Genomic DNA, 22,220 nt, shown 5'->3' on the forward strand with positions numbered 1-22,220 from the left:
TTCTTCTTTCTTCTTAAAAGTGTAGGAAACCTAACTTTGTCTTTTTACATTTCTGTGCAAAAAAAAAAAAAAAAAAATTTTTTTTTTTTTTTCCCAGTGAATGTCAATTTGCCTTGCCCTTTGTTTTGTTCACCTTTTTTTTTTGGTCTCTAGATTCTGAGGTTTTAAATTTGTATTCAATTATTGATTTCGAATCATTTAATGATAGGAAAAGACCTTGCTCAAATGCTTATTTAGGATTAAACTTGTGTTTCATGCAGTAATTAAATAACTCAAATCATCTGCCCCCTTTTGTAATGTCTTCTGAGAACTGATTCATTGTATGGCACAGAGAAGAAGCCACTAGTAATGCCCAGGGGAGCTACAAGTTAAAGGCAAAAATGTATTTGTGTAATTAAGAGGACAAAAGATTGGTACAAAGGAGTAACTAGAGTTTCAGATCAATAGGGGACCTGGCAGTGGTCTTGGAAGGCAGGGTTTGTAAAATATTATTGCAATATCCAAAGTGCTACCAACTGCCTAAGAGATAATTTTGGATAAATTTTCTTATGACCCCCCCCAGGCTAAACCATATCATTGCAGTGTACGATGAATTTTCTTGCCATTTACCTAATTAAAATGTGTCATGGTTTAACTTGTACCTGATCACAAACCTATGTCCGTACAATAAGCCAAAGGGCAACAGAGGAGACACAATGGCAAAGTCCCAAGGAGCAGATGTGGCTGTAAAAACATTGAGAGCACAGAGGCCTATAAAATGACCGCTGGAGGCATAGGTAAAGGGGGAGTTTTTAGTGTTTTCCCCAAATAATCTACACATATTTCTAGCTATTGTGGTTGTGTGAGAGACTTAGCAAGTACAGTCTACTTTTTTTTTCCTATTAGAAGGATAAAGCACCAGAGGTATTTTTTAAGATTGTCAGTTTATTGAGACACTAAAGGAGAAATAGGGAGCCCTGGTGGTGCAATGGTTTAGCACTCAACTGTTAACCAAAAAGTCAACAGTTGAAACCACCAGCTGCTCTGTGGGAGAAAAGACCTGGCAATCAGCTCCTGTAAAGATTAAAAAGCCTAGAAAATCCTATGGGGCAGTTCTACTCTGTTCTATAGGGTTGTTATGAGTCAGAATCAGCTCAATGGCACACAACAACAACAGCAAAGAAGTATGGTCCCTTAATCAATTTGATCAATGATTAAATATTAGCTCCATGACACAATTTTCAAACAATTTTTTATTATTAAAACTCATATAGAACCAGAGTCTACATCATCCTGAGACTAGAAGAACTAGACGGTACCTGGCTACAATCGATGACTGCCCTGACAGGGAACACAACAGAGAACCCCTGAGGCAGCAGGAGAGCAGTGGGATGCAGACCCCAGATTCTCATAAGACCAGACTGAATGGTCTGACTGAGACTAGAAGGACCCCGGTGGTCATGGCCCCCAGACTTTCTGTTGGCCCAGGACAGGAACCGTTCCTGAAGCCAACTCTTCAGACATGGATTGGACTGGACAATGAGTTGGAGAGGGATGCTGGTGAGGAGTGAGCTTCTTGGATCAGGTGGACACTTGAGACTATGTTGGCATCTCCTGCCTGGAGGGGAGATGAGAGGGTGGAGGGGGTTAGAAGCTGGCGAAATGGACACGAAAAAGAAGGTGGAGGGAGAGAGCGGGCTGTCTCATTAAAAAAAAAAAGAAAAAAATTTTTTTTTTTTTTTTTTGTCTCATTAGGGGGAGAGTAATTGGGAGTGTGTAGCAAGGTGTATATGGGTTTTTGTGTGAGAGACTGGCTTGATTTGTAAACTTTCACTTAAAGCACAACAAAAATTATATAAAAAACTCATACAGCAAAAATTAAGAAATTATACAGAAGAATCTAGAACAAAAAGTAAAAATCAACTTGCACTTCTGGCCCTGCTTCCTAGAAGCAACCACTTATATTAGCTTCTCTTTCTCTATCTCCTTTTTTCTCTTAAGTTACTGTTATAACCTTGAATAATATGCTTAAATTTCTATAATCTAACATTTATTTACTCAACTATTTTTAATTTTAACTTGTTCATAAAAAAATTTCAAGCAGATATAAAAGGAGACATACATACCACGCAGCTTCAACAATTGTCAACATTTTGCCAATCCTGTTTCATCTAATCCCATCTGTTGTTGTTGTTGTTGTCATTAGGTGCCGTCAAGTCGGTTCCAACTCATAGTGACACTATGCACAACAGAACAAAACACTGCCCGGTCCTGTGCCATCCTTACAATCGTTGTTACGCTTGAGTTCAATGTTGCAGCCACTGTGTCAATCCACCTCGTTGAGTGACTTCCTCTTTTCCGCTGACCCTGTACTTTGCCAAGCATGATGTCCTTCTCCAGGGACTGATCCCTCCTGAAAACATGTCCAAAGTATGTAAGACAGTCTCGCCATCCTTGCTTCTAAGGAGCACCCTAGTTGTACTTGTTCTAAGACAGATTTGTTTGTTCTTTTGGCAGTCCATGGTATATTCAATATTCTTCACCAACACCACAATTCAAAGGCATCAATTCTTCTCTGGTCTTCCTTATTGATTGTCCAGCTTTCACATGCATATGATGCTATTGAAAATACTATGGCTTGGGTCAGGTGCATCTTAGTCTTCAAGGTGACATCTTTGCTTTTCAACACTTTAAAGAGGTCTTTGGCAGCAGATTTGCCCAATGCAACGCGTCTTTTGATTTCTAGACTGCTGCTTCCACGGCTGTTGATTGTGGATCCAAGTGAAATGAAATCCTTGACAACTTCAATCTTTAATCCATTTATCATGATGTTGCTCATTGGTCCAGTTGTGAGGATTTTTGCTTTCTTTATGTTGAGGTGCAATCCATACTGAAGGCTGTGGTCTTTGATCTTCATTAGTAAGTGCTTCAAGTCCTTTTCATTTTCAGCAAGTAAGGTTGTGTCATCTGCATAACACAGGTTGTTAATGAGTCTTCCTCCAATGATGATGCCCCGTTCTTCTTCATTTAGACCAGCTTCTTGGATTATTTGCTCAGTATACAGATTGAATAGGTATGGTGAAATAATACAACCCTTATGTACACCTTTCCTGACTTCAATCCAATCAGTATCCCCTTGTTCTGTCCGAACAACTGCCTCTTGATCTATGTACAGGTTCCTCATGAGCACAATTAAGTGTTCTGGAATTCCTAATCTTTGCAATGTTATCCATAGTTTGTTATGATCCACACAGTCGAATGCCTTTGCATAGTCAATAAAACACAGGTAAACATCCTTCTGGTATTCTCTGCTTTCAGCCAGAACCCATCTGGCATCAGCAATGATATCGCTGGTTCCACGTCCTCTTCTGAAACCGGCCTGAATTTTTGGCAGTTCCCTGTTGATATGCTGCTGCAGCCATTTTTGAATGATCTTCAGCAAAATTTTGCTTGCGTGTGATATTAATGATATTGTTCTATAATTTCCACGTTTAGTTGGATCACCTTTCTTGGGAATTGGTATAAGTATGGATCTCTTCCAGTCAGTTGGCCAGGAACTTATTTTTTACAGAAATATTTTAAAGCAAATTCCAGGCATAATTTTATTTCACTTGTAAATATTTCTGTGATTTATCAAAATGAGATAGTATTTGTTGATTCTCCACTGTGAAGGACATGTAATTAGCACAGTGACACTTTCTCCCATTTACCCACTCCCTACGCTTCTCACTTTTTATCTTTATATTATTTTTACTTTGTCGAAGCTTATAACATTTACATTCTATTCTGTAGCTAAAATCAAGTCTTCATTACTTCGTTTACAGGTTAATTCTAATGTGTATATCCAGTAAAAATAACATTTATGCAATTGTGATTGTATCAGTATTGTCCACTGAAGAACAATCACATGACTGAATCCACAAAGGTGAAATATAATTCTGTTGCTTAACCTCTATAATCTCAAGAAAATTTTTCCATATGTCATGGCCAATGAATTTTCTTCTACTTTATCTTTAGTTTCTTTGTTTCTTCTAAGTGATACTCAGCTACTGTTGTTGGTTTTCTCTCATATTATGTGCTGTCTTATATTCCTTTTTCATTTTACTGTAGCACATCCTTGAGTAGTTCTTCCAAGGAGGATTTATAGGTGGTAAACTTTCTGAGTCCTTGTAAATCCCAAAGTGTTCTTGTTTTGACTTTATATTTATTTAATGTTCTGACTGTATAGAATTCATTGGATTAATCACTGTCCCTTAGAACTTTAAAGTTACTGCTCATTTGTCTTCTAAGCATTGAGAGATGCTGGTGAGAAGTCTAATATTAGTTTGAATCACATTCCTTTGTAGGTAGTCTCTTTTCTCTCTGGAATTTTTTAAGGATTTTTGTTTTTTTTCTTTAGCCTTGGAATGCTGAAAGTTTGCCAAGTTCTCTGGAGGTGCAGGAATCATTTCATTCACCTTGCCCGGAACTCTTGTGGATCCTTTGGTATAAAGACATGAGTCTTTTCTTGAACAAACAGAAAAATTCTGTTGTCTTTTAAATTATTTTCTCTCTTACATTGTCTCTTCTCTCTGTTTCTAGAATTCCTGTTAGATAAATAATTGATTTCCCTTATTGACCCAACATGCTACTTCATTTTTCTCATATTATCCATCTCTTTGCCTTTTTACCCTGAATATTTGAGAAATGGGAAGGGAGAGGTGGGACAGGTGTGACAGGCCCAGATGTACCAAGTTCAGTTATTTAGTTAATTATATTGTAGCTTTTTCCTGGAGCAGCTCCAACTATTTGTATTTGTTGCTTCCAAACTTGGACGTTATCCAGTGCTCCCACGAGAAGACAACTGTTTTCTGAAATGTTGGGTAGTAATTTTCTCTGCTCTGTTATCTCTGTCAATCTGACCTCTTTATCATCTCCAAACTCTCCCAAACTTTCTGGTCCTTGCTGACTTTTTCTTATCATTTATGGCTTCATTCTTAAAATCTGTTCTCTAGTTTCAGGGAATTCTGAGAAGAAGTGGAATGAGATGTGTGTTCTCAGTCTACCAATTTATATCTAGAACCCCAATGAATTTTTTTGTTAAAAATTGAAAATTTGATGATTAAAAATATATTGACCCCAAATGGGGAAAAGTCTCCATTATGCTGGTAGAAGTACTTTGAAGGTGCCTTTTCTTCCAGCCATGTACAGGAGTTTGAGCACACCAAATCCATCTCTAACATTTTCTCTTTTATGCTAGATTTTGCTTAGCTGGTAAATAGACACTTGGGGTACTATGTAACTTTTAAACGTCTTTATTGAAGTATATTCAGAAAAGGATGCAAACCAACAGTGCATAGCTTGATGAGTCTACACAAAATAAACACATCCATGTAAACCAGCACTATGATCAAGACATAGAATATTCCAGAATCCCATAGTACCCTTTGTGTCCCTTTCTTGCCACTCCTCCCCCCTGCAAGGGTAACCTTTATCTTGACTTCTAATACCATAGATTAATTTTGCCTGTTTTTAAATTTTTTATAAATGGAATCATTAGTATGCTTGAGGTAGCTCATACCAGTTCATAAGAGCCAATTTTTAAAAATCAGAGAACTTTGTGAATAATTTCTTAGACTATTGGTAATTTAAAATTGATCATAGAGGAAGTATCTACACCATTGAAACTGACAAATGCTATAAAACAGGGCTCCCCTCCATCCCCCCAGAACAGGGGTACCAGCATACCACTAAATGTAATCATACAATATGGACAGAAAATACCAAATTTTGGTGAGGATATGACACAACCAAACTCTCCTATACTGCTGGAGGGAATACAAACTGAGACAACCACTTTGGACATCTATTTGCTTAGTATCTTTTTTACCTAAATATATTAATACCGTATGACCCCAGGATTCCAGTGTTAGGTATACACCCCATGAAAATATCTGTGTAGATTCACCAGAAATTTAAGCATAATAATATTCACAATATTCATAATAACCCCCAAAAGGAAACTACCCAAATGCCCATCATGAATAGAAATCATGGTATATTCACATAGTAGAATATATATAGCAATGAGAATGAATGAATTAGAACTATATGCAAAAATGGATGAATCTCACAAACATAATGTTGAGAAGCCAGAGGAGAAAACCATATAACTTTTGAGTTACCAACTGTCTATCAAGTACTCACTACGTAAAGAGTCTTATCAGACAGTTATCTACTTTAGTGTACGTGTAAGTGTTCTGGGTTACACGTATACTTGACTAGGCATTGACATCTCTCCAACTGACAAAGCCCAACAGCAAGGCCACTACTGCTGAGCTCCTGAAGACTCTCAGTCTCCTGTACTGCACAGGGTTATATCAGACCACAGAATGAATGATACGACACTGTCCAGGTGTGGCCCATCCACTGACAATCTCAGGAATCTAGAGTTAAGGAGATAACAGGGTTTGGTGAAAAAGCCCTATCCAAGGAATCAGGAAAAAGGTGTACTTATTCTGTCCTATTTTTCTGTGGACAGTCCATTTGCTTCTAAGAAATGCTTTCCTCTAAGAGCCCAAGAGACAGAAAGGGCCACATGAACCAGAGACCTACATCACCCTGAGACCAGAAGAACTAGTTGGTGCCTGGCCACAATCGATGACTGCCCTGACAGGGAGCACAGCAGAGGACCCCTGAGGGAGCAGGAGATCAGTGGGTTGCAGACCCCAAATTCTCATAAAAAGACCAAACTTAATGGTTTGACGGAGACTAGAGGTATCCCGGCAGCCATGGTCCCCAGACCTTCTGTTGGCACAGGATAGAAACCATCCCCAAAGACAACTCATCAGACATGAAAGGGACTGGTCAGCGGGTGGGAGAGAGACGCTGATGAAGAGTGAGCTAATTATATCAGGTGGACACTTGAGATTGTGTTGGCAACTCTTGTCTGGAGGGGGGATGGGAGGATAGAGAGAGAGGGAAGCCGGCAAAATTGTCACGAAAGGAGAGACTGAAAGGGCTGACTCAAGAAGGGGAGAGCAAGTGGGAGTATGGAGTAAGATGTATGTAAACTTATATGTGACAGACTGATTGGATTTGTAAACGTTCACTTGAAGCTTAATAAAAGTTAATAAAAAAAAAAATGCTTTCCTTATCTTCTTTAACTCACCTTATCTATCTTCTACCTCAGTTGTCAGACAAAATAATGAGTATAGAAGTTTTATGAAATACAACATAAAGGGCTATACAAATAAAAATTGTGTTTTGTTAGATGATTTTTCAGGAAAGCCTTACCGCTAACAAGGCAATTTACATTGTGGCCTGATTCCAGAATATTCATTTGGCTTTTAAATTAGGAATGTCACTATGCAGCAGAGATTAATTTTTTTAGAAATGCATGGTTTCTCAATATGTGGTACTGGGTTCAAGGATGGGGAACTCACAATCTCTTCCCCTAAGTGTTTGTAGTCTATCAGGAATGATGAGACAACTGTACAAATACCTACAAAAACAAACAAAATGTGACACATGCCACAAGGGATTTATTAGAACATGGTGTGGGAGTTCAAGGTGGGAAATGGCATGTCACCTTCAGAATGTGAAGCTGGATTTCAGGAGGCAAAGACTGTGTGCCTCAACAGATGTACCAGCAGTGTACAGAATTTTCAGAATTTTTATGAGCACAATAGTCTTTGTACTATTAGTGGCCTTTTCTTCCTCCCTGATGCCCTGGCACTGCCTGGATAAGAATTGTGGTGCAGAATCTATGTTAAGAGCTCAGACTCTGTAGTCAAAGATCTGAACTTGAATCCCAGCTTTGTAACTTGCTAGATGGATGACCTTATACAAGTTCCTCAAACTGTGCCTCAGCACAGTAATATATTTGTGGTAAATTAGGAAAAAAAAAAAATTTTTTTTTTTTTTTTAATTAGGAAATTCACGAACAGTGCTTAGAACAGTGCCAGTCACACAGCCAGGACTTAATCAATTTAGATGTAATTATGTTACTAGGGGAATGTGACAAGACTTTGGTGACATGTCATGCTGCATTCCCTTGAGAGAGTATCCTGTTTTTGTTCTGAGAGCTGTGGCTTCTCTGAGCATTCTATCCTCTCCTCTAGAATCTGAGGGTCATGGGCCACGAAACAGGCCAGGCCCCTGTCATGACCAGGAGAACTTCCTACAGGCAAATAATAGGTTGGAACCCAATATATGTAACTTCAAATGAATATCTCAAGGCATCGCCACCATGGATCACCTCTCAATTAGAACACTTCAGCAGGCATTTCAGCTGCCTTTTTAGTGAGAAGTCTAGCTCCTTTGACTATTTTAACCCTGTAGAAATAGAACACAAAATCCAAACATTACCTCCCATTTCCAAGTAGCTGAAAGTTTGGAGGCCAGTATGGTCAAGCATTTGAGTAAAAAACTTGTTGTTATTATTACTGTCATTGTATTTTGACTGTTCCCAAGTCTATGTCTTCTCTGGCAGGAATTTGCAGGGGAAGGCCTCCGAACCTTAGCCATTGCGTACAGAGATCTGGATGACAAATACTTTAAAGAGTGGTATAAGCTGCTTGAAGACGCAAATGCTGCCACAGATGAGAGAGATGAACGAATAGCTGGGCTCTATGAAGAAATTGAAAGAGATTTGATGGTATGAGTTTAGAAACGTGATGGTTCGTGTTTAGGAAAGGGATAGTGTATATTTAGAGCTCTAGCATTGGAATCAGCCACGGGCTGAATCATCTTGCGCACAGCAGATGTTACTCTTTCAAACATTGACTCATGCTTTATGTGTTGGCTTTCCATTTGCCGTGTGTGGCCTTTGAAGGCTTACAGGTGTATTTTACTAGTGGTGGCTTATGCAATTGCAAGGGCCCCCAATAATACAAAATAGCATACTCCTTATTTTTTGTCAGCCTCCAGTATATCCTTGATGTTTTATTTCTTTTTCCTGCTTTATGACTCACCTTTTGAAAGCAGAGAAATTGCCATGAAGTGTGGCACTCTAGCTCTAATTCTGCTGATAGCTGTGCTGTTGAGAGTGTGGTCTATTCTAGAAACCACTCTTCCTTGACACCCCCGTGTCCAGGTTGTTCAGCCACTGTGAGGTATTAGGGAGGATGCCTTGTTCATTTTTGGATAAATGAGAGCATAGAAGCCTTCAAGTTTTTGTTTTTGGTATCTGGTGGTTTGGGGAATGGCTTTTGTTGTTGTTGTTGTGATCAACCTCCTGTGTATAGGGTGAGGGCTTTTCTTTGGATCTCCATGGTTGATACATGTAGGGTAGCAGCTGGGGGTTCTTAAGTCCCTACAGGGCTAAGTAGCTTCTGACCATGCAAACTAACACGCTATCTGAGCATATTACACCCCATAATGTATATTCTAACTCCCAGGATCTCTGTCGTTAATTAGCGTACCAGTCACTTAGCTCGATTTGGGCACCTCCTCTTGGGGTCCTTTCCAGACCATTTCTGCACATAGTGAAATGATTGCTACATCAATGCATCATAATTTCTGTCTTCATTCCATGTTCCTTGACTCTGTGATTAAAAGCCATAGGTGTAATGAGTGTTGCTTGCATGCATTAACATTAAGGTAATCTCTGTTTTTCAATGAAGCTACTAGGTGCCACTGCTGTAGAAGATAAGTTACAAGAGGGTGTTATCGAAACAGTTACAAGCTTATCACTAGCCAATATTAAGATTTGGATCCTAACAGGAGACAAACAAGGTAATTTGAAAATGAATTACGATGATGTTTTGAAAAGGGGAAAATAACTTTTATGGTAAAATTATAATTAACCAAAAAGCTTAGTTAATTAAATATTTGCTCAGTCCTGCATATAGGAAAGAGTTGAGATACAAAAAAGAAATTTAATATATTGCAAGAATTTATTATTGAGAAAGAAAACTAAGACAAACTAACAAGATACCTTCAACAGTATACCCTAGGGTCAGTTGACTGTCAGCCTCATTGCCTGTTTCTCTTAACTGTAATAGTTATACCTTTAGAGAATAATGGTATTAAAAATGTTTAACAACTGGTCCATATGAATGTCACCCGTAATGAGGACAGGTGTTGGTACAGCACTGAAGCAGGACACTGGAATCCTCTAGGTCATGTCTTTCGTTTCTAGATGGTAGGGAGGTTTGGGAGATTTTGGAGGAGGGGCCAAGGTGGAGGAAGGGCTTAGGAGAAGCTCAGGGCAGCGGCTGTTTATCAGCTGGTATGGAAATATTTTGGTATTTTAACAATCACTACAGCTGTCCCAGTGCAAAGTAGTTGAATTCCAGGACTGCCCATACAAACAGTGAGAATGGACCCACTTCCAATCATGACAAAAATGCTAAGCTACCAGAGAAAGAATTATTATGGTCAGAATACGAAGTTTTCTAAAATGGAAAAAGGGAATCAATACTTTGTGGATCTGTTGCTAGCAGTAATGGTGAAAACCAAAAATTATTTTATGCTTGACCATCAGTAAACTGAAAATACTCAATTAACTGGCACACACATTCTTCTAAGAGTCTACCTACCTGTTAGGTGTTTTTAAAAGTGCATTGGGGAATTTAGATGTGATAAATCAGTTGTCTATATCTTCTTCCAAATCACTGATTACAAAAAATAAACAGTAGAGAGTTGAGCCCAGTGGTGTTACTAGTAAGAGACTCCCTAGAATTTGATATTGATCAATGGGGACAGCTGTTCACTTAATTGCAAGCATCTGTAAGTTTACTATTATTTGGCTTCAATTTCTGTAGATTATACAAAGAGTGGAGCCCTGGTGGCACTGTGGTTAAGAGCTTGGCTGCTAATTAAAAGGTTGTCAGTTCAAACCCACCAGCTTGTCCTTGGAAACCCTATGGGGCAGTTATACTCTCTCCTATAGGGTTGCTATGGGTTGGAATTGACTCAACAGCAATGGGTTTTGTTTTTTTTTTTTTTTTTTAATACAAAGGATATGCTGAGATTTTATCAACTGACTTCCTTGATTTAGGATATATCCAATGACTCTATAGAGTTAACTAGAGTCTAGTGACTCCATACAGTTAGATAGAACCTAATGACTACTGAAAATGGAAGGGGTTACCTAACTAACCTAGGATCCGTTTCTGTAAAATTAGAAGAGGAACTGTTTAACATCATGTGATTCTCCAGTTCTCTAGTATCAGCAATGCTGGGTGATCATTGAGATGTTAGTCAAATCCCAAGTTTCTGCTCGTTTAATGGCAATGGTGCATGCAGGAGAACTTTAGAAATTTAGAGGAACATTTTTATTCAATTGTCTATTTTATGAGCTTTTGCCTTAATTTTTCTACATATCAGAACTGAACATTAGCTAAGTTTATAATTTTAGCTTTCAAAAGGCAGTATTTGAAACTTCTGGTAAAATATTTTATATTTCTGCATTTGACTATATCGTAAGATCTTAATATATTTTCATGAGTACATTTTGGGAATCAAAAGAGATTTTCGAAAGTAGATGAGAAGGACAGATCTATAGACGTTGTTACTTCACCAAGTGATGAACTTGATCATAGAACTCAAGTCTTTGAATTTCCCTCTGGGTCTCTTTCCTTTCATTGCCCATCATGCTCTGTTTGGCATTTTTTTTATAGGCTATTAAGAACTACAAGTATTGCTTTAAAACTTATGAAAAAGGTACTTACATTATTAAGTAATATTCTAACTCATTTGTGCTTCATTTTTTATCAGAAACTGCCATCAACATTGGTTATGCCTGCAACGTGCTGACTGATGACATGAATGAAGTGTTTGTTATAGCAGGAAACACCATGGTGGAAGTTAGAGAGGAACTCAGGTAAGTGCTAAAGGAAGGAGAAAAGACAAGAAGTGAAGAGGATAGGGAAAAAGGAAGATCGAAGAGTTGAGAAAGTAGAAAGGTAGTCTGTAGTGTCCTATGGTCCTAGCTTAGTACGGAGCTCTTTCTTTGTGTTTCCTAAGCTTCCATTCATTTTGACGACAAACCAAGGTAAGTTTAACATCAGAGATAACTCATTGGGTTCAGGTCTTCAACATTTTTCATTTACGTTATCTTCTAAAATTATACATTATTGAGTATCTGCTATTCTTACATGGTGATCAGCGATCAGTACCATTGAAGGCACTTCTAAAAATACCAATTCCCTAGCTTCATTCTGATCTAAAAATTAAGTACCTTCAGGGGATGGGGCTGGGGGATATGTATTTTTAATAATTTTTATTGTGCTTTAAGTGAAAGTTACCGTTTCACTTTCACTTTGAGTCCGAATCGACTCGATGGCACTGGGTTAAGTGAAAGTTTACAAATCAAGTCAGTCTCTCACATAAACTTACATACACCTTACTAAAAAACCTTACTACATACTCCCAATTAAAAAAAAAAATTTTTTTTTTTAATGAGTCAGCCTGCTCCCTCCTTCCAGTGTCTCTTTTCATGTCCATTTTGCCAGTTTCTAACCCCCTCTACCCTCCCATTTCCCCTCCAGACAGGAGATGCCAGCATAGTCTCAAGTGTCCACCTGATGCAAGTAGCTCACTCCTCATCAGCATCTCTCTCCAACCCATTGTCTAGTCCAATCCATGTCTGACGAGTTGGCTTCAGGAACGGTTCCTGTCCTGGGCCAACAAAAGGTTTTGGGACCATGACCACTAGGGTCCTTCTAGTCTCAGTCAGACCATTAAGTATGGTCTTTTTATGAGAATTTGGGGTCTGCATCCCACTGTTCTCCTGCTCCCTCAGGGGTTCTCCGTTGTGTTCCCTGTCAGGGCAGTCATCGGTTGTGGCCGGGCACCATCTAGTTCTTCTGGTCTCAGGAAGATGTAGTATCTAGTTCATGTAGCCCTTTCTGTCTCTTGGGCTCATAATTACCTTGTGACCTTGGTGTTCTTCATTCTCCTTTGATTCAGGTAGGTTGAGACTCATTGATGCATCTTAGATGGCCGCTTGCTAGCATTTAAGACCCCAGACACCACTCTTCAAAGTGGGATGCAGAATGTTTTCTTAATAGATTTTATTTTGCCAATTGACTTAGATGTCCCCTGAAACCATAGTACCCAAACCCCTGCCCCCGCATCGCTGACCTTCGAAGCATTCAGTTTATTTAGGAAACTGCTTTTGGTTTAGTCCAGTTGTGCTGACCTCCCCTGTAATTAAGTGTTGTCCTTCCCTTCATCTAAAGTAGTTTTTACCTACAATCTAATTAGGAAATAATGCTCCCCCACCCTCCCTCCCTCCCCCCTCTCATAACCACAAAAGAATGTGTTTTTCTCAGTTTAAACTATTTCTCAAGATCTTATAATAGTGGTCTTATACGATATTTGTCCTTTTGCAACTGACTAATTTCACTCAGCTCTAATGCCTTCCAGGTTCCTCCATGTTATGAACTGTTTCACAGATTCCTCACTGTTCTTTATTGATGTGTAGTATTCCATTGTGTGAATACACCATAATTTATTTATTCATTCTTCTGTTTTTGGACACTTTGGTAGCTTCCTTCTTTTTGCTATTGTAAACAGTGCTGCAATAACATGGGTGTGCATATATCTGTTCGTGTAAAGGCTTTTATTTCTCCAGGATATATTCCAAGGAGTGGGATGCTGGGTCGTATGGTAGTTCTATTTCTAGCTTTTTAAGGAAATGCCAGATTGATTTCCAAAGTGGTTGTACCATTTTATATTCCCACCAGCAGTGTAGAAGTGTTCCAATCTCTGCACAGCCTCTCCAACATTTATTATTTTGTGTTTTTTGGATTAATGCCAGCCTTGTTGGAGTGAGATGGAATCTCATCGTAGTTTTAATTTGCATTTCTCTAATGGCTAATGATTGAGAGCATTTCCTCATGTATCTGTTAGCCACCTGAATGTCTTCTTTAGTGAAGTGCCTGTTCATATCCTTTGCCCAATTTTTAATTGGGTTGTTTGTCTTTTTGTGGTTGAGTTTTAGCAGAATCATGTCGATTTTAGCGATCGGGGGCTGGTCAGAGATGTCGTAGCTGAAATTTTTTTTCCAGTCTGTAGGTGGTCTTTTTACTCTTTTGGTGAAGTCTTCAGATGAGCATAGGTGTTTGATTTTTAGAAGCTCCCAGTTATCTGGTTTCTCTTCGTAATTTTTAGTAGTGTTTTGTATTCTGTTTATGCCTTGTATTAGGGCTCCCTAACATTGTTCCTATTTTTTCTTCCATGATGTTTCTCGTTTTAGACTTTATGTTTAGTTTTTGTGCATGGTGTGAGGTATGGGTCCTGTTTCATTTTCATGCAGATGGATATCCAGTTATGCCAGCACCAGTTGTTAAAAAGACTATCTTTTCCCCAATTAACTGACACTGGGCCTTTGTCAAATATCAGCTGCTCATATGTGGATGGATTTATATCTGGGTTCTCAATTCTGTTCCATTGGTCTATGTGTCTGTTGTTGTACCAGTACCAGGCTGTTTTGACTACTGTGGCTGTATAATATGTTCTAAAATCAGGTAAAGTAAGGCCTCCCATTTTGTTCTTCTTTTTCAGTACTGCTTTACTTATCTGGGGCTTCTTTCCCTTCCAGGGAATATGTATTTTAATAAGCACCTAGGTGAAGCTTATGATCAGAAAATTTGCAAAACACAAAGTCGGTAGCATGTAAATTTGAAACAGATTCTTTCAGCACTGAAGAAAGTTGATATTTTGACACAGGTGTGACTGAATCCGGATATACAATGCTTATGAGAAACAGAATCATGTGATATTTGTGTAAGGGTTGCATGATACTGGTATGTGCTGTGTAAATAACAATATATATAAATATAAAACAAAGAACAAGCCAGTTGCCATTCTAACTCATGGGGACCCCATGTGTGTCAGAGTAGAACTGCACTCCATAGGATTTTCATGCTGTGACCTATGGAAGTAGATAGCCAGGCCTTTCTTTCCATGTGCCTGTGGATAGGTTTGAACGACCAACCTTTTGGCTAGTAGCTAAGTGCTAATCTGTTTGCACCACTGTCTTAGTCACCTGGTAACTAAGTAACAGAAATATTGCAAGTAGGTGGCTTTAACAAAGAGAAATTTATTCTCTCACAGTCTAAAAAAAAGTCTAGTAGGCTAAAAGTCCAAAGTCAGGGTGCCAGCTCCACGGGAAGACTTTCTCTGTTGGCTCTGTAGACTGTGATGGTTAAGATTGTGTGTCAACTTGGCTGGGCCACGATTCTCAGTGTTTTGGCAGTAGTTTAATGTTGTGATCACTTCCCTGTTGAGATTTGACATGTGATCACCCCCATGATGGCATCTGCTGTGTGTAGCCAATCAGGTGAAAGGGAGTTTCCTTGGGCATGTGGCCTACATCCAAATATAAGCGGATGTTCTGGCTTTTGCCTGCACTGTGTCCTTGGCTATGTGAATCAAGAGAAACCTCTGTCCTGATCCATGGACTTGGGACATCTCAGCTTCTACAACTGCCTGAGCCATTTCTTTGATATGAATCTCTCTCTATATATATTTATACGCTTTGTTGATTTTGCTTCTCTAGAGAACCCAGCCTAAGACATAGACCATATTATTATCTGATTCAAGATGGCCAATACTGTCCATTTCAGTTCACTAATGCCTAGGATATCAATGTTTATGCATTCCATTTCATTTTTGATGACTTCCAATTTTCCTAAATTCATACTTCATGTATTCCATGTTCTGATTATTAATGGTTATTTGCAGCTGTTTCTTCTCATTTTGAGTTGTGCCACATCAGCAAATGAAAATTGGCAAATACTTTGAGGAGGCAGCTCTTCCCCAGGGCCTTCCAACCTGAGGGGCTCATCTTCTGGCACTATAGCAGACAATGTTCTGCTGCTAGTCACAAAGTTTTCACTGGCCAGTTTTCTCAGAAGCAGACTGCCAGATCCTTCTTCCTAGCCTGTATTAGTCTGGAAGCTCCACTGAAACCTGTCCACCATGGGTGACCCTGCTGGTATTTGAAATACCAGTGGCATAGCTTCCAGTATCACAGCAACATGAAAGCCACCGCAGTATGACAAACTGATGGATGTGTGGGGATATATAAATATGTAAGTGCCAAAATTGAACGTAGAAGTGGACAAACATTAGATTTTGAGAAATAATGTTTCTTAAAATATCCTAGTTTGTTTTATCTCTTTATTTTCTGTTACTTCATTTAGAGGAAAACATATTTAAAATTCCACATAATTATTTCCCTAGCAGTTCTTAAATTGCTGTATTACAATAATTTTTACATGTTGTTGCCTATAGTAGCTTCTCTAACCTCAATCCACTTTGGGTCTGGCCAAGCAGATTTTTGACTTGAAGGCAAACTTAGAATGCTTGTTACATTCTAAAATAGGGCTAACCTTCCTTCAACACAACAATAGAGCATTATGGGCTTCCTTAATGTGTCTTCATCTTTTATACCACAGGTACTTATGTTCCTGAAAGGAAATATTTAATGTCAATGCCACCTATTGATATTTCCAGATCAAATCTTTCAACTTTACCATGTCTTATAAACAGGTTTTAAAAAACCTCCTTCTTTAGATGACCTTTTATATTTTGGGGAATTTGACACTTGCTGAAGGAAGATAGATGTTAGATTTAGATTCTAATAAACCTATTGCTAAATTCTCCAGGACAGTCTCTGAGACACTATTGTAAGTAGTCTCCATGTCTCATTTAATTCTCAAAGCCACCCAATACTAGATACCATCATTTTCCCTTTATAGGTTAGGAAATTGAGGCAAATATAGGTTAAGAAATTTGACCAAACTTTCACAGCTAGTCAGTGCTTCAGCTAGGATTTGAATCTAGATAGTGTGACTCCCGAGCCTGTACACTTAATCACTTGCTGTGTGCCTCCCTAAACACATTTTAGATGTCTTCTTACTCCCTTTAAATAATTAATCTAAAAAAGATATTTGTTGAGGCATCTTACAACTTCACTTGAGAGTGGTCTGACACTGAATTAGCAACTAGAGTCAAAATACATCTCACGGGAGACAGCCAGATATAAGAAGAAGGGGACACTTCGTATTAGCTGGATCTGTCTGAGCTGGAATCCCAGCTCCATGTTCGCTGGCTGGCTGAGTGACTTTTAATATGTTCTTTAGCCTCTCTCTGCTTGGTTTCCTTATCTGGGGATGGGGATAAAAATATCTTGCATATTTTATTTTGAAGATTAAATGAGATAATGTCAAGCTTTGTGGCTGTTCAGTGAGCATCCTTCCATCTTCCGCCTTTTCCTTTCTCTGTTTCCTCCCATTCCCCTTCCCTCTTTTAGTCGTTTTTCCAAATCTTTCCACCAACGAGGACTACTTTTGTTAATATCTACTCAAAGGCCCTATGGAGTCCCTCATTAAAATTATGCAAATTATAATAATAAAATTATATCAATAATAATTCACTAGATTTCCCAGTTTTTATTGGGCAAAGACATATACAGTTCCCAGTCATAGCTTCTAACCAGCATACTATAGCAGTTTCCCACACCACGTTGATGTAATGGTAGCCAAAAGTAACACAAAACAAAAATAACATTAGTGAGTCTATGCATTCATATCATAGGCAAATCTGCATTTTTCTCTAAGCTTCTTAAGATATTGAAAATAGCATGTTGGCCCCTATTATAACCTCTATGAATCCATCTTCTCAATTGGCTACAGTGGATAGAGATACTGCAGGTTGATCAAACAGGAATACAAATGCATAGAAACATGAAAAAAAAAAAATCATGTTATATTCCAGGAACAATATTCCAAGTTGTAGCTAGGGTGCATAATAAAGCTAAGGGTGAAGGTGGTATTTTAGAGATAACATTGGAGACACATTGATTTACAAGACAACATGATTAGACTTTATCCTGACGGTATGGGGTAGATATGGATGGCTTCTAAGCAGAAGAGTGAAGTGTTCAATTTTGCATTTTAGAAATAACGCTCTAGTGGCAGGATGGATGGATCATGTTTGAATGGGACAATGAATGAATGGGACAAGGAGATGAATCCAGAGGCTGTTGGAATAGCAGAGTTTAGAGATGATGAGGGTTGAATTTAGGCAGCAAGGCTGTGACAGGTCGGAAGGAAAGAGTGGGATGAAATTGACAACTAGTTTGGAGGTAGAAAGGATAAGACCTGGAATTTGATTGGGTGTGAAGAAGACAAATGGAAGGATGCTGTGTCATTTCGAGCTCGTAAGCCAAAACCAAGCCAAACCCGTTGCCGTCGAGTTGATTTCTACTCATAGCGACTCTATAGGACAGAGTAGAACTGGCCCATACAGTTTCTAAGGAGCACCTGATGGATACAAACTGCCAACCTTTTAGTTAGCAGCCGTAGGTAGCTCTTAACCACTACGCCACCAGGGTTTCCATCTAGCTTATATAGCAGGTATGGCTTTCACAGTCCAGAGTACACTCTGGCATGCAAAAGCAAAAACTTGTTAAATTTTCTAAAACTGAACTTGAATCCGTTTTTTGCCTCAAAACAGAACAATTAAACTGGATGTTTTTGGTTAAGTTTAGTTTGAATCTGGGCTGCACAACTTCCTCATCTGTCACTGATCATCAGCGTCTCTTCTGCAGGCATTTGGCACTTCCTCTTTCTGAGTCCCTGTCTGGTCTCTGGTCTCCTTGGGTTGCTGGCTTTACCTCTCCCTCTCGACTGACTTCTACATCCTCCTGGGGAAAGAGGAGGGAAAGTTTGGTTGCTCTCCTCCATCTTTCTGGGGCTAAGAAGCTTGGACTCTCTCACAGGGTCCTCACCGTTACATCCCTTTTCTCTACTATTCCTGTGTGACTGCACCTCACCGGGAAGCAAGCACCCCTCTGCACTCAGACCCCCAAAGCTATCTGAGCCTCCTATTACCCACACTGTTCTGCCATCCCCCGCCAGTCCAGGGTGTGGGGCAGCTCCTTTTAGGGACTCACCAGCATCTAAGTCCCTTCCTCTTTCAAGTCCCTGGGATAGGAGATGCAGAAAAGAGGTCATTTCTTTCTAGACTGTTGCTTATGGAACATTTTATGTCCTGATTGCTTAAAGGATTAGTCTTTTGTGACTCCAAGAAACTTTTTTCTTTCCCCTTGAAAAGCCCAATTAAGTGAAATTCCAGGCTGCTGGAATTCAGAATGACAGCGATGACATGCGTTTCAAGAGCCTATTGGGTGTTCAAAAGCAGAAATTTGACTTTTTTCCGCCCTCTGTATTTGGCTCTGTCAGATGCCCCTGAGGCAGAGCATGTTGCTGACTAAATAAAGAGGCTCACCTATGGTAGTGGTAGTAACTGGAAAGAGGTGGGAAAATAAAGTTAGTATCTCAAAATTTTATCAAGCTAAATTTGGTTGACTAAGTAGAAGACATAACTATCATTAAGTGGGAGGAATTTGGGTAAATATGAATTCTTATATACTGTTGTTGGCAGTGTTAATTGGTAAAAACTTTCTAGAGGGGAACCTAGCAATATATTTCAAAATCTCAAAATATATATGCTTTTCACCCAAAGATTCCCACTTTCAGGAATTTACCTAAAGAAAATAATCGGACGAAATATATGAATATGTATGTAAAGGAATATTCACTGCTGTGGCACTGGGTTTTATCAATTATAATAATAGAAATTAGAAATAACTCACATACCCAGCCATGAGGAATTTTGTTAATAACTATGACATATACATGCTGTTAAGTACTGTGCAGTCATTTAAAGTAACTATATATTTATTGGCATTGGAGGATGTTCATGATATATTGGTTAAGTGCTAGATGAAATTACAAAACACCAGGCATAGTATAATCCTCCCTTTTTTTTTTACAAAACTATTGGTGTATATATATGTGTGTGCATATAAAACGCTGTATTTCTATATCTATATTTATCAACCTACCTACCTGTGAGGAAACTCTGGTGGCGTAGTGGTTAAGTGCTACAGCTGCTAACCAAGAGGTTGGCAGTTCGAATCCACCAAGCGCTCCTTGGAAACTCTATTGGGCAGTTCTGCTCTGTCCTATAGGGTCGCTATGAGTCAGAATTGACTTGACGGCAGTGGGTACCTACCTGTCAATTCCAGGAGGACATATACAATGGCCCCATCTGGATGATAGGATTATAGGTTTTATTTACTTCTTTACGGCTTTTTGTGTTTTCTGAAGTTGCAGTAATGACCATGCAATGCTTTTACAATTAGATTAAAAAAAAAGTTCATTTTTTAATGAAAGGAAAAAATATTAAGATAGGAAAAAAGAAAGACTTTCCATTTAGACTTAATATTTCAGGACCCTTGAGGCCTCCTTGCTGAAGTGATAGGTGGATGATATGTTTATTGCAACTCACACCTTGAGGTAACCCCATTCTTAGAGTCAAAGAGAGGCAATGCATAGAATACAGTCTTACATTTCCTTTTATAATTAATATAAATTATAATACATTTATATCATAATTAATACTAGAATTGGGGGAAAAAAGAGCATTCAAGAAAAGTTATCACTCCAAGGTCCTCTCTGCACTCCCGGACTGGCTACTTAGATCTAAATCCATAGATTTAAGGATGAAATATTGAAATCATAAGTTTGACCATTCAGTTTTCTTATGTTATCTTTTGAGTTCAATGGGAGTTCATGCAAAAAAAAAAAAAAAGTGTATCAAAATAACAGGATCTGAGTGATAGTAACTATTGAAAGGAAATGACCTAAATGCTTATACTTAAACCTGTCAAGTGCGTTTAGATTACTTCATAAACATGGATATGAGGTTTTCATGCGTATCATGCATACGGCTTGTTTCAAATTTAGTGTCATAGAACCATTTTTGACACTTTGAGCCCGGGGTTAATTTTGCTGCCGTAGCTGCTTTAGTATTAAGGGCATGGCCAGAAATCTACAATTTAAACTCTGCTATGGTTTCTCAGAATCTTACAACGTCGATTATATGTCTTCTGCCAAAAGGAAAATAGACTGAGTATAATTTTGATTGATCTGAATGGTGAGCTCATTTCATATTTTATTTTTATAGCATTTATCACGTCCTTACTAGAAAAATTCATGTCTTATAGCTAATTAAACCATGAAGTTATTTCACTGCTTCCGAGAGGTATGCCAGTGATATACCTTGGAAATGATATACCTTGGAAATGATACATCCTGTTTAATCAACGAAATATGCATTGTTTTTTTAACACCTTCTCAGTGGAATGTTATTTGTTTGAATGAGCAGAGTTCTCAAATATAAATGGCTTCAGGGCCAGACGGGTAACATTAGTTGTGTGATCTGGGCTATGTATAAGACATTAGGGAGTGGTGGGGCCTTTGGTGAAGGGGAACATCATGTCTTCCATAAAGTCATATGGATTATTAAAAATACCATGCGGGTGAAATAAAATACAACTTGGTCATAATTCCCAAGTTCTGGTCACCCAGAAAAAAATGTTCTAGTAGGTTAAATTTCTATTATAAACTAAAACTTTGGAGCACTAAATAATCTTGAGATCTTCTAATATACAAAAATATAAAGTTGAGCAGCTGCCCAAATTTTCATAGCTGGTATCTATTTTGACTTTTTGGTGCCTCATTCTGATTGGTTGGTTCCCTTCCCTAATTTCTAACAAAGAAACTGGTAGTAAGGAATGGACATGGGACTTGAAATCAAGATTTCATGTACTTTCTCCCTTTCTTTATTGTGGGCAGGGTAGTGCTGTCCTTACCTGCTCCCCTGGTACAGTGTCAGAGTAGTGAAATAGAGGCAGCCTGTGGCTGATTGTACCTGTAAACCGTTTGGTGTAGTAGACAGAGAAATAGGTATTTGATGACCGGGGTTCTAGCCCTGGGTCCTTCACTCACTAATCAAGTTGGAAAGAGGTTGGATCATTTGGCCATGGGCACATGCGATCTTAGCAGCAAACCATGGACTTGAACCTAGGTCTCCAGATTCCATGTCCAATGTTCTAGCCTTTGTACCAAAGCCAAGATTGTCTTCATTTAAACATGGTGTCATGGTTTCAAACCATATCCTAACAGGTCCTTTTAATATTTAAAGGTAGAGTGCCTTAATAGGGCTGACAAAAATGCTTGTTGCCCTACCATCTCTGTTCTTCTTGACAGACTGCATGCAAGCCAGTATGGGACTAATTGTGCTTTGCTATTCTTGTGATGGCACAGGGCTGTGAATGCCGCTGTTGCCTCAACCATTAATACATTTCTGCATGCCAACATTGTAATAAACTGCACTTCATTACGGAGCTTGGAAAAAACAAGCACAGTTTTGTTTTAGCATTTGTTATTTGT

General features: G+C 38.7%; 1 protein-coding gene across 1 annotated transcript in view; it reads left to right on the forward strand.

Moving 5' to 3' along the window:
- ATP8B4 (ATPase phospholipid transporting 8B4 (putative)) overlaps positions 1–22,220 on the forward strand; it is a 366,292-nt gene that overhangs the window by 306,397 nt on the left and 37,675 nt on the right. Inside the window, exons 19-21 of the mRNA XM_064291985.1 lie at positions 8,453–8,617; positions 9,585–9,696; positions 11,683–11,788. Of these exons, the coding sequence (XP_064148055.1) occupies positions 8,453–8,617; positions 9,585–9,696; positions 11,683–11,788 (383 nt within the window). The remainder of the gene's footprint in view (positions 1–8,452; positions 8,618–9,584; positions 9,697–11,682; positions 11,789–22,220) is intronic.

The sequence above is a fragment of the Loxodonta africana genome, chromosome 10 (genome assembly GCF_030014295.1).
Source record: "Loxodonta africana isolate mLoxAfr1 chromosome 10, mLoxAfr1.hap2, whole genome shotgun sequence".
NCBI classification, from domain to species: Eukaryota; Metazoa; Chordata; class Mammalia; order Proboscidea; family Elephantidae; genus Loxodonta; species Loxodonta africana.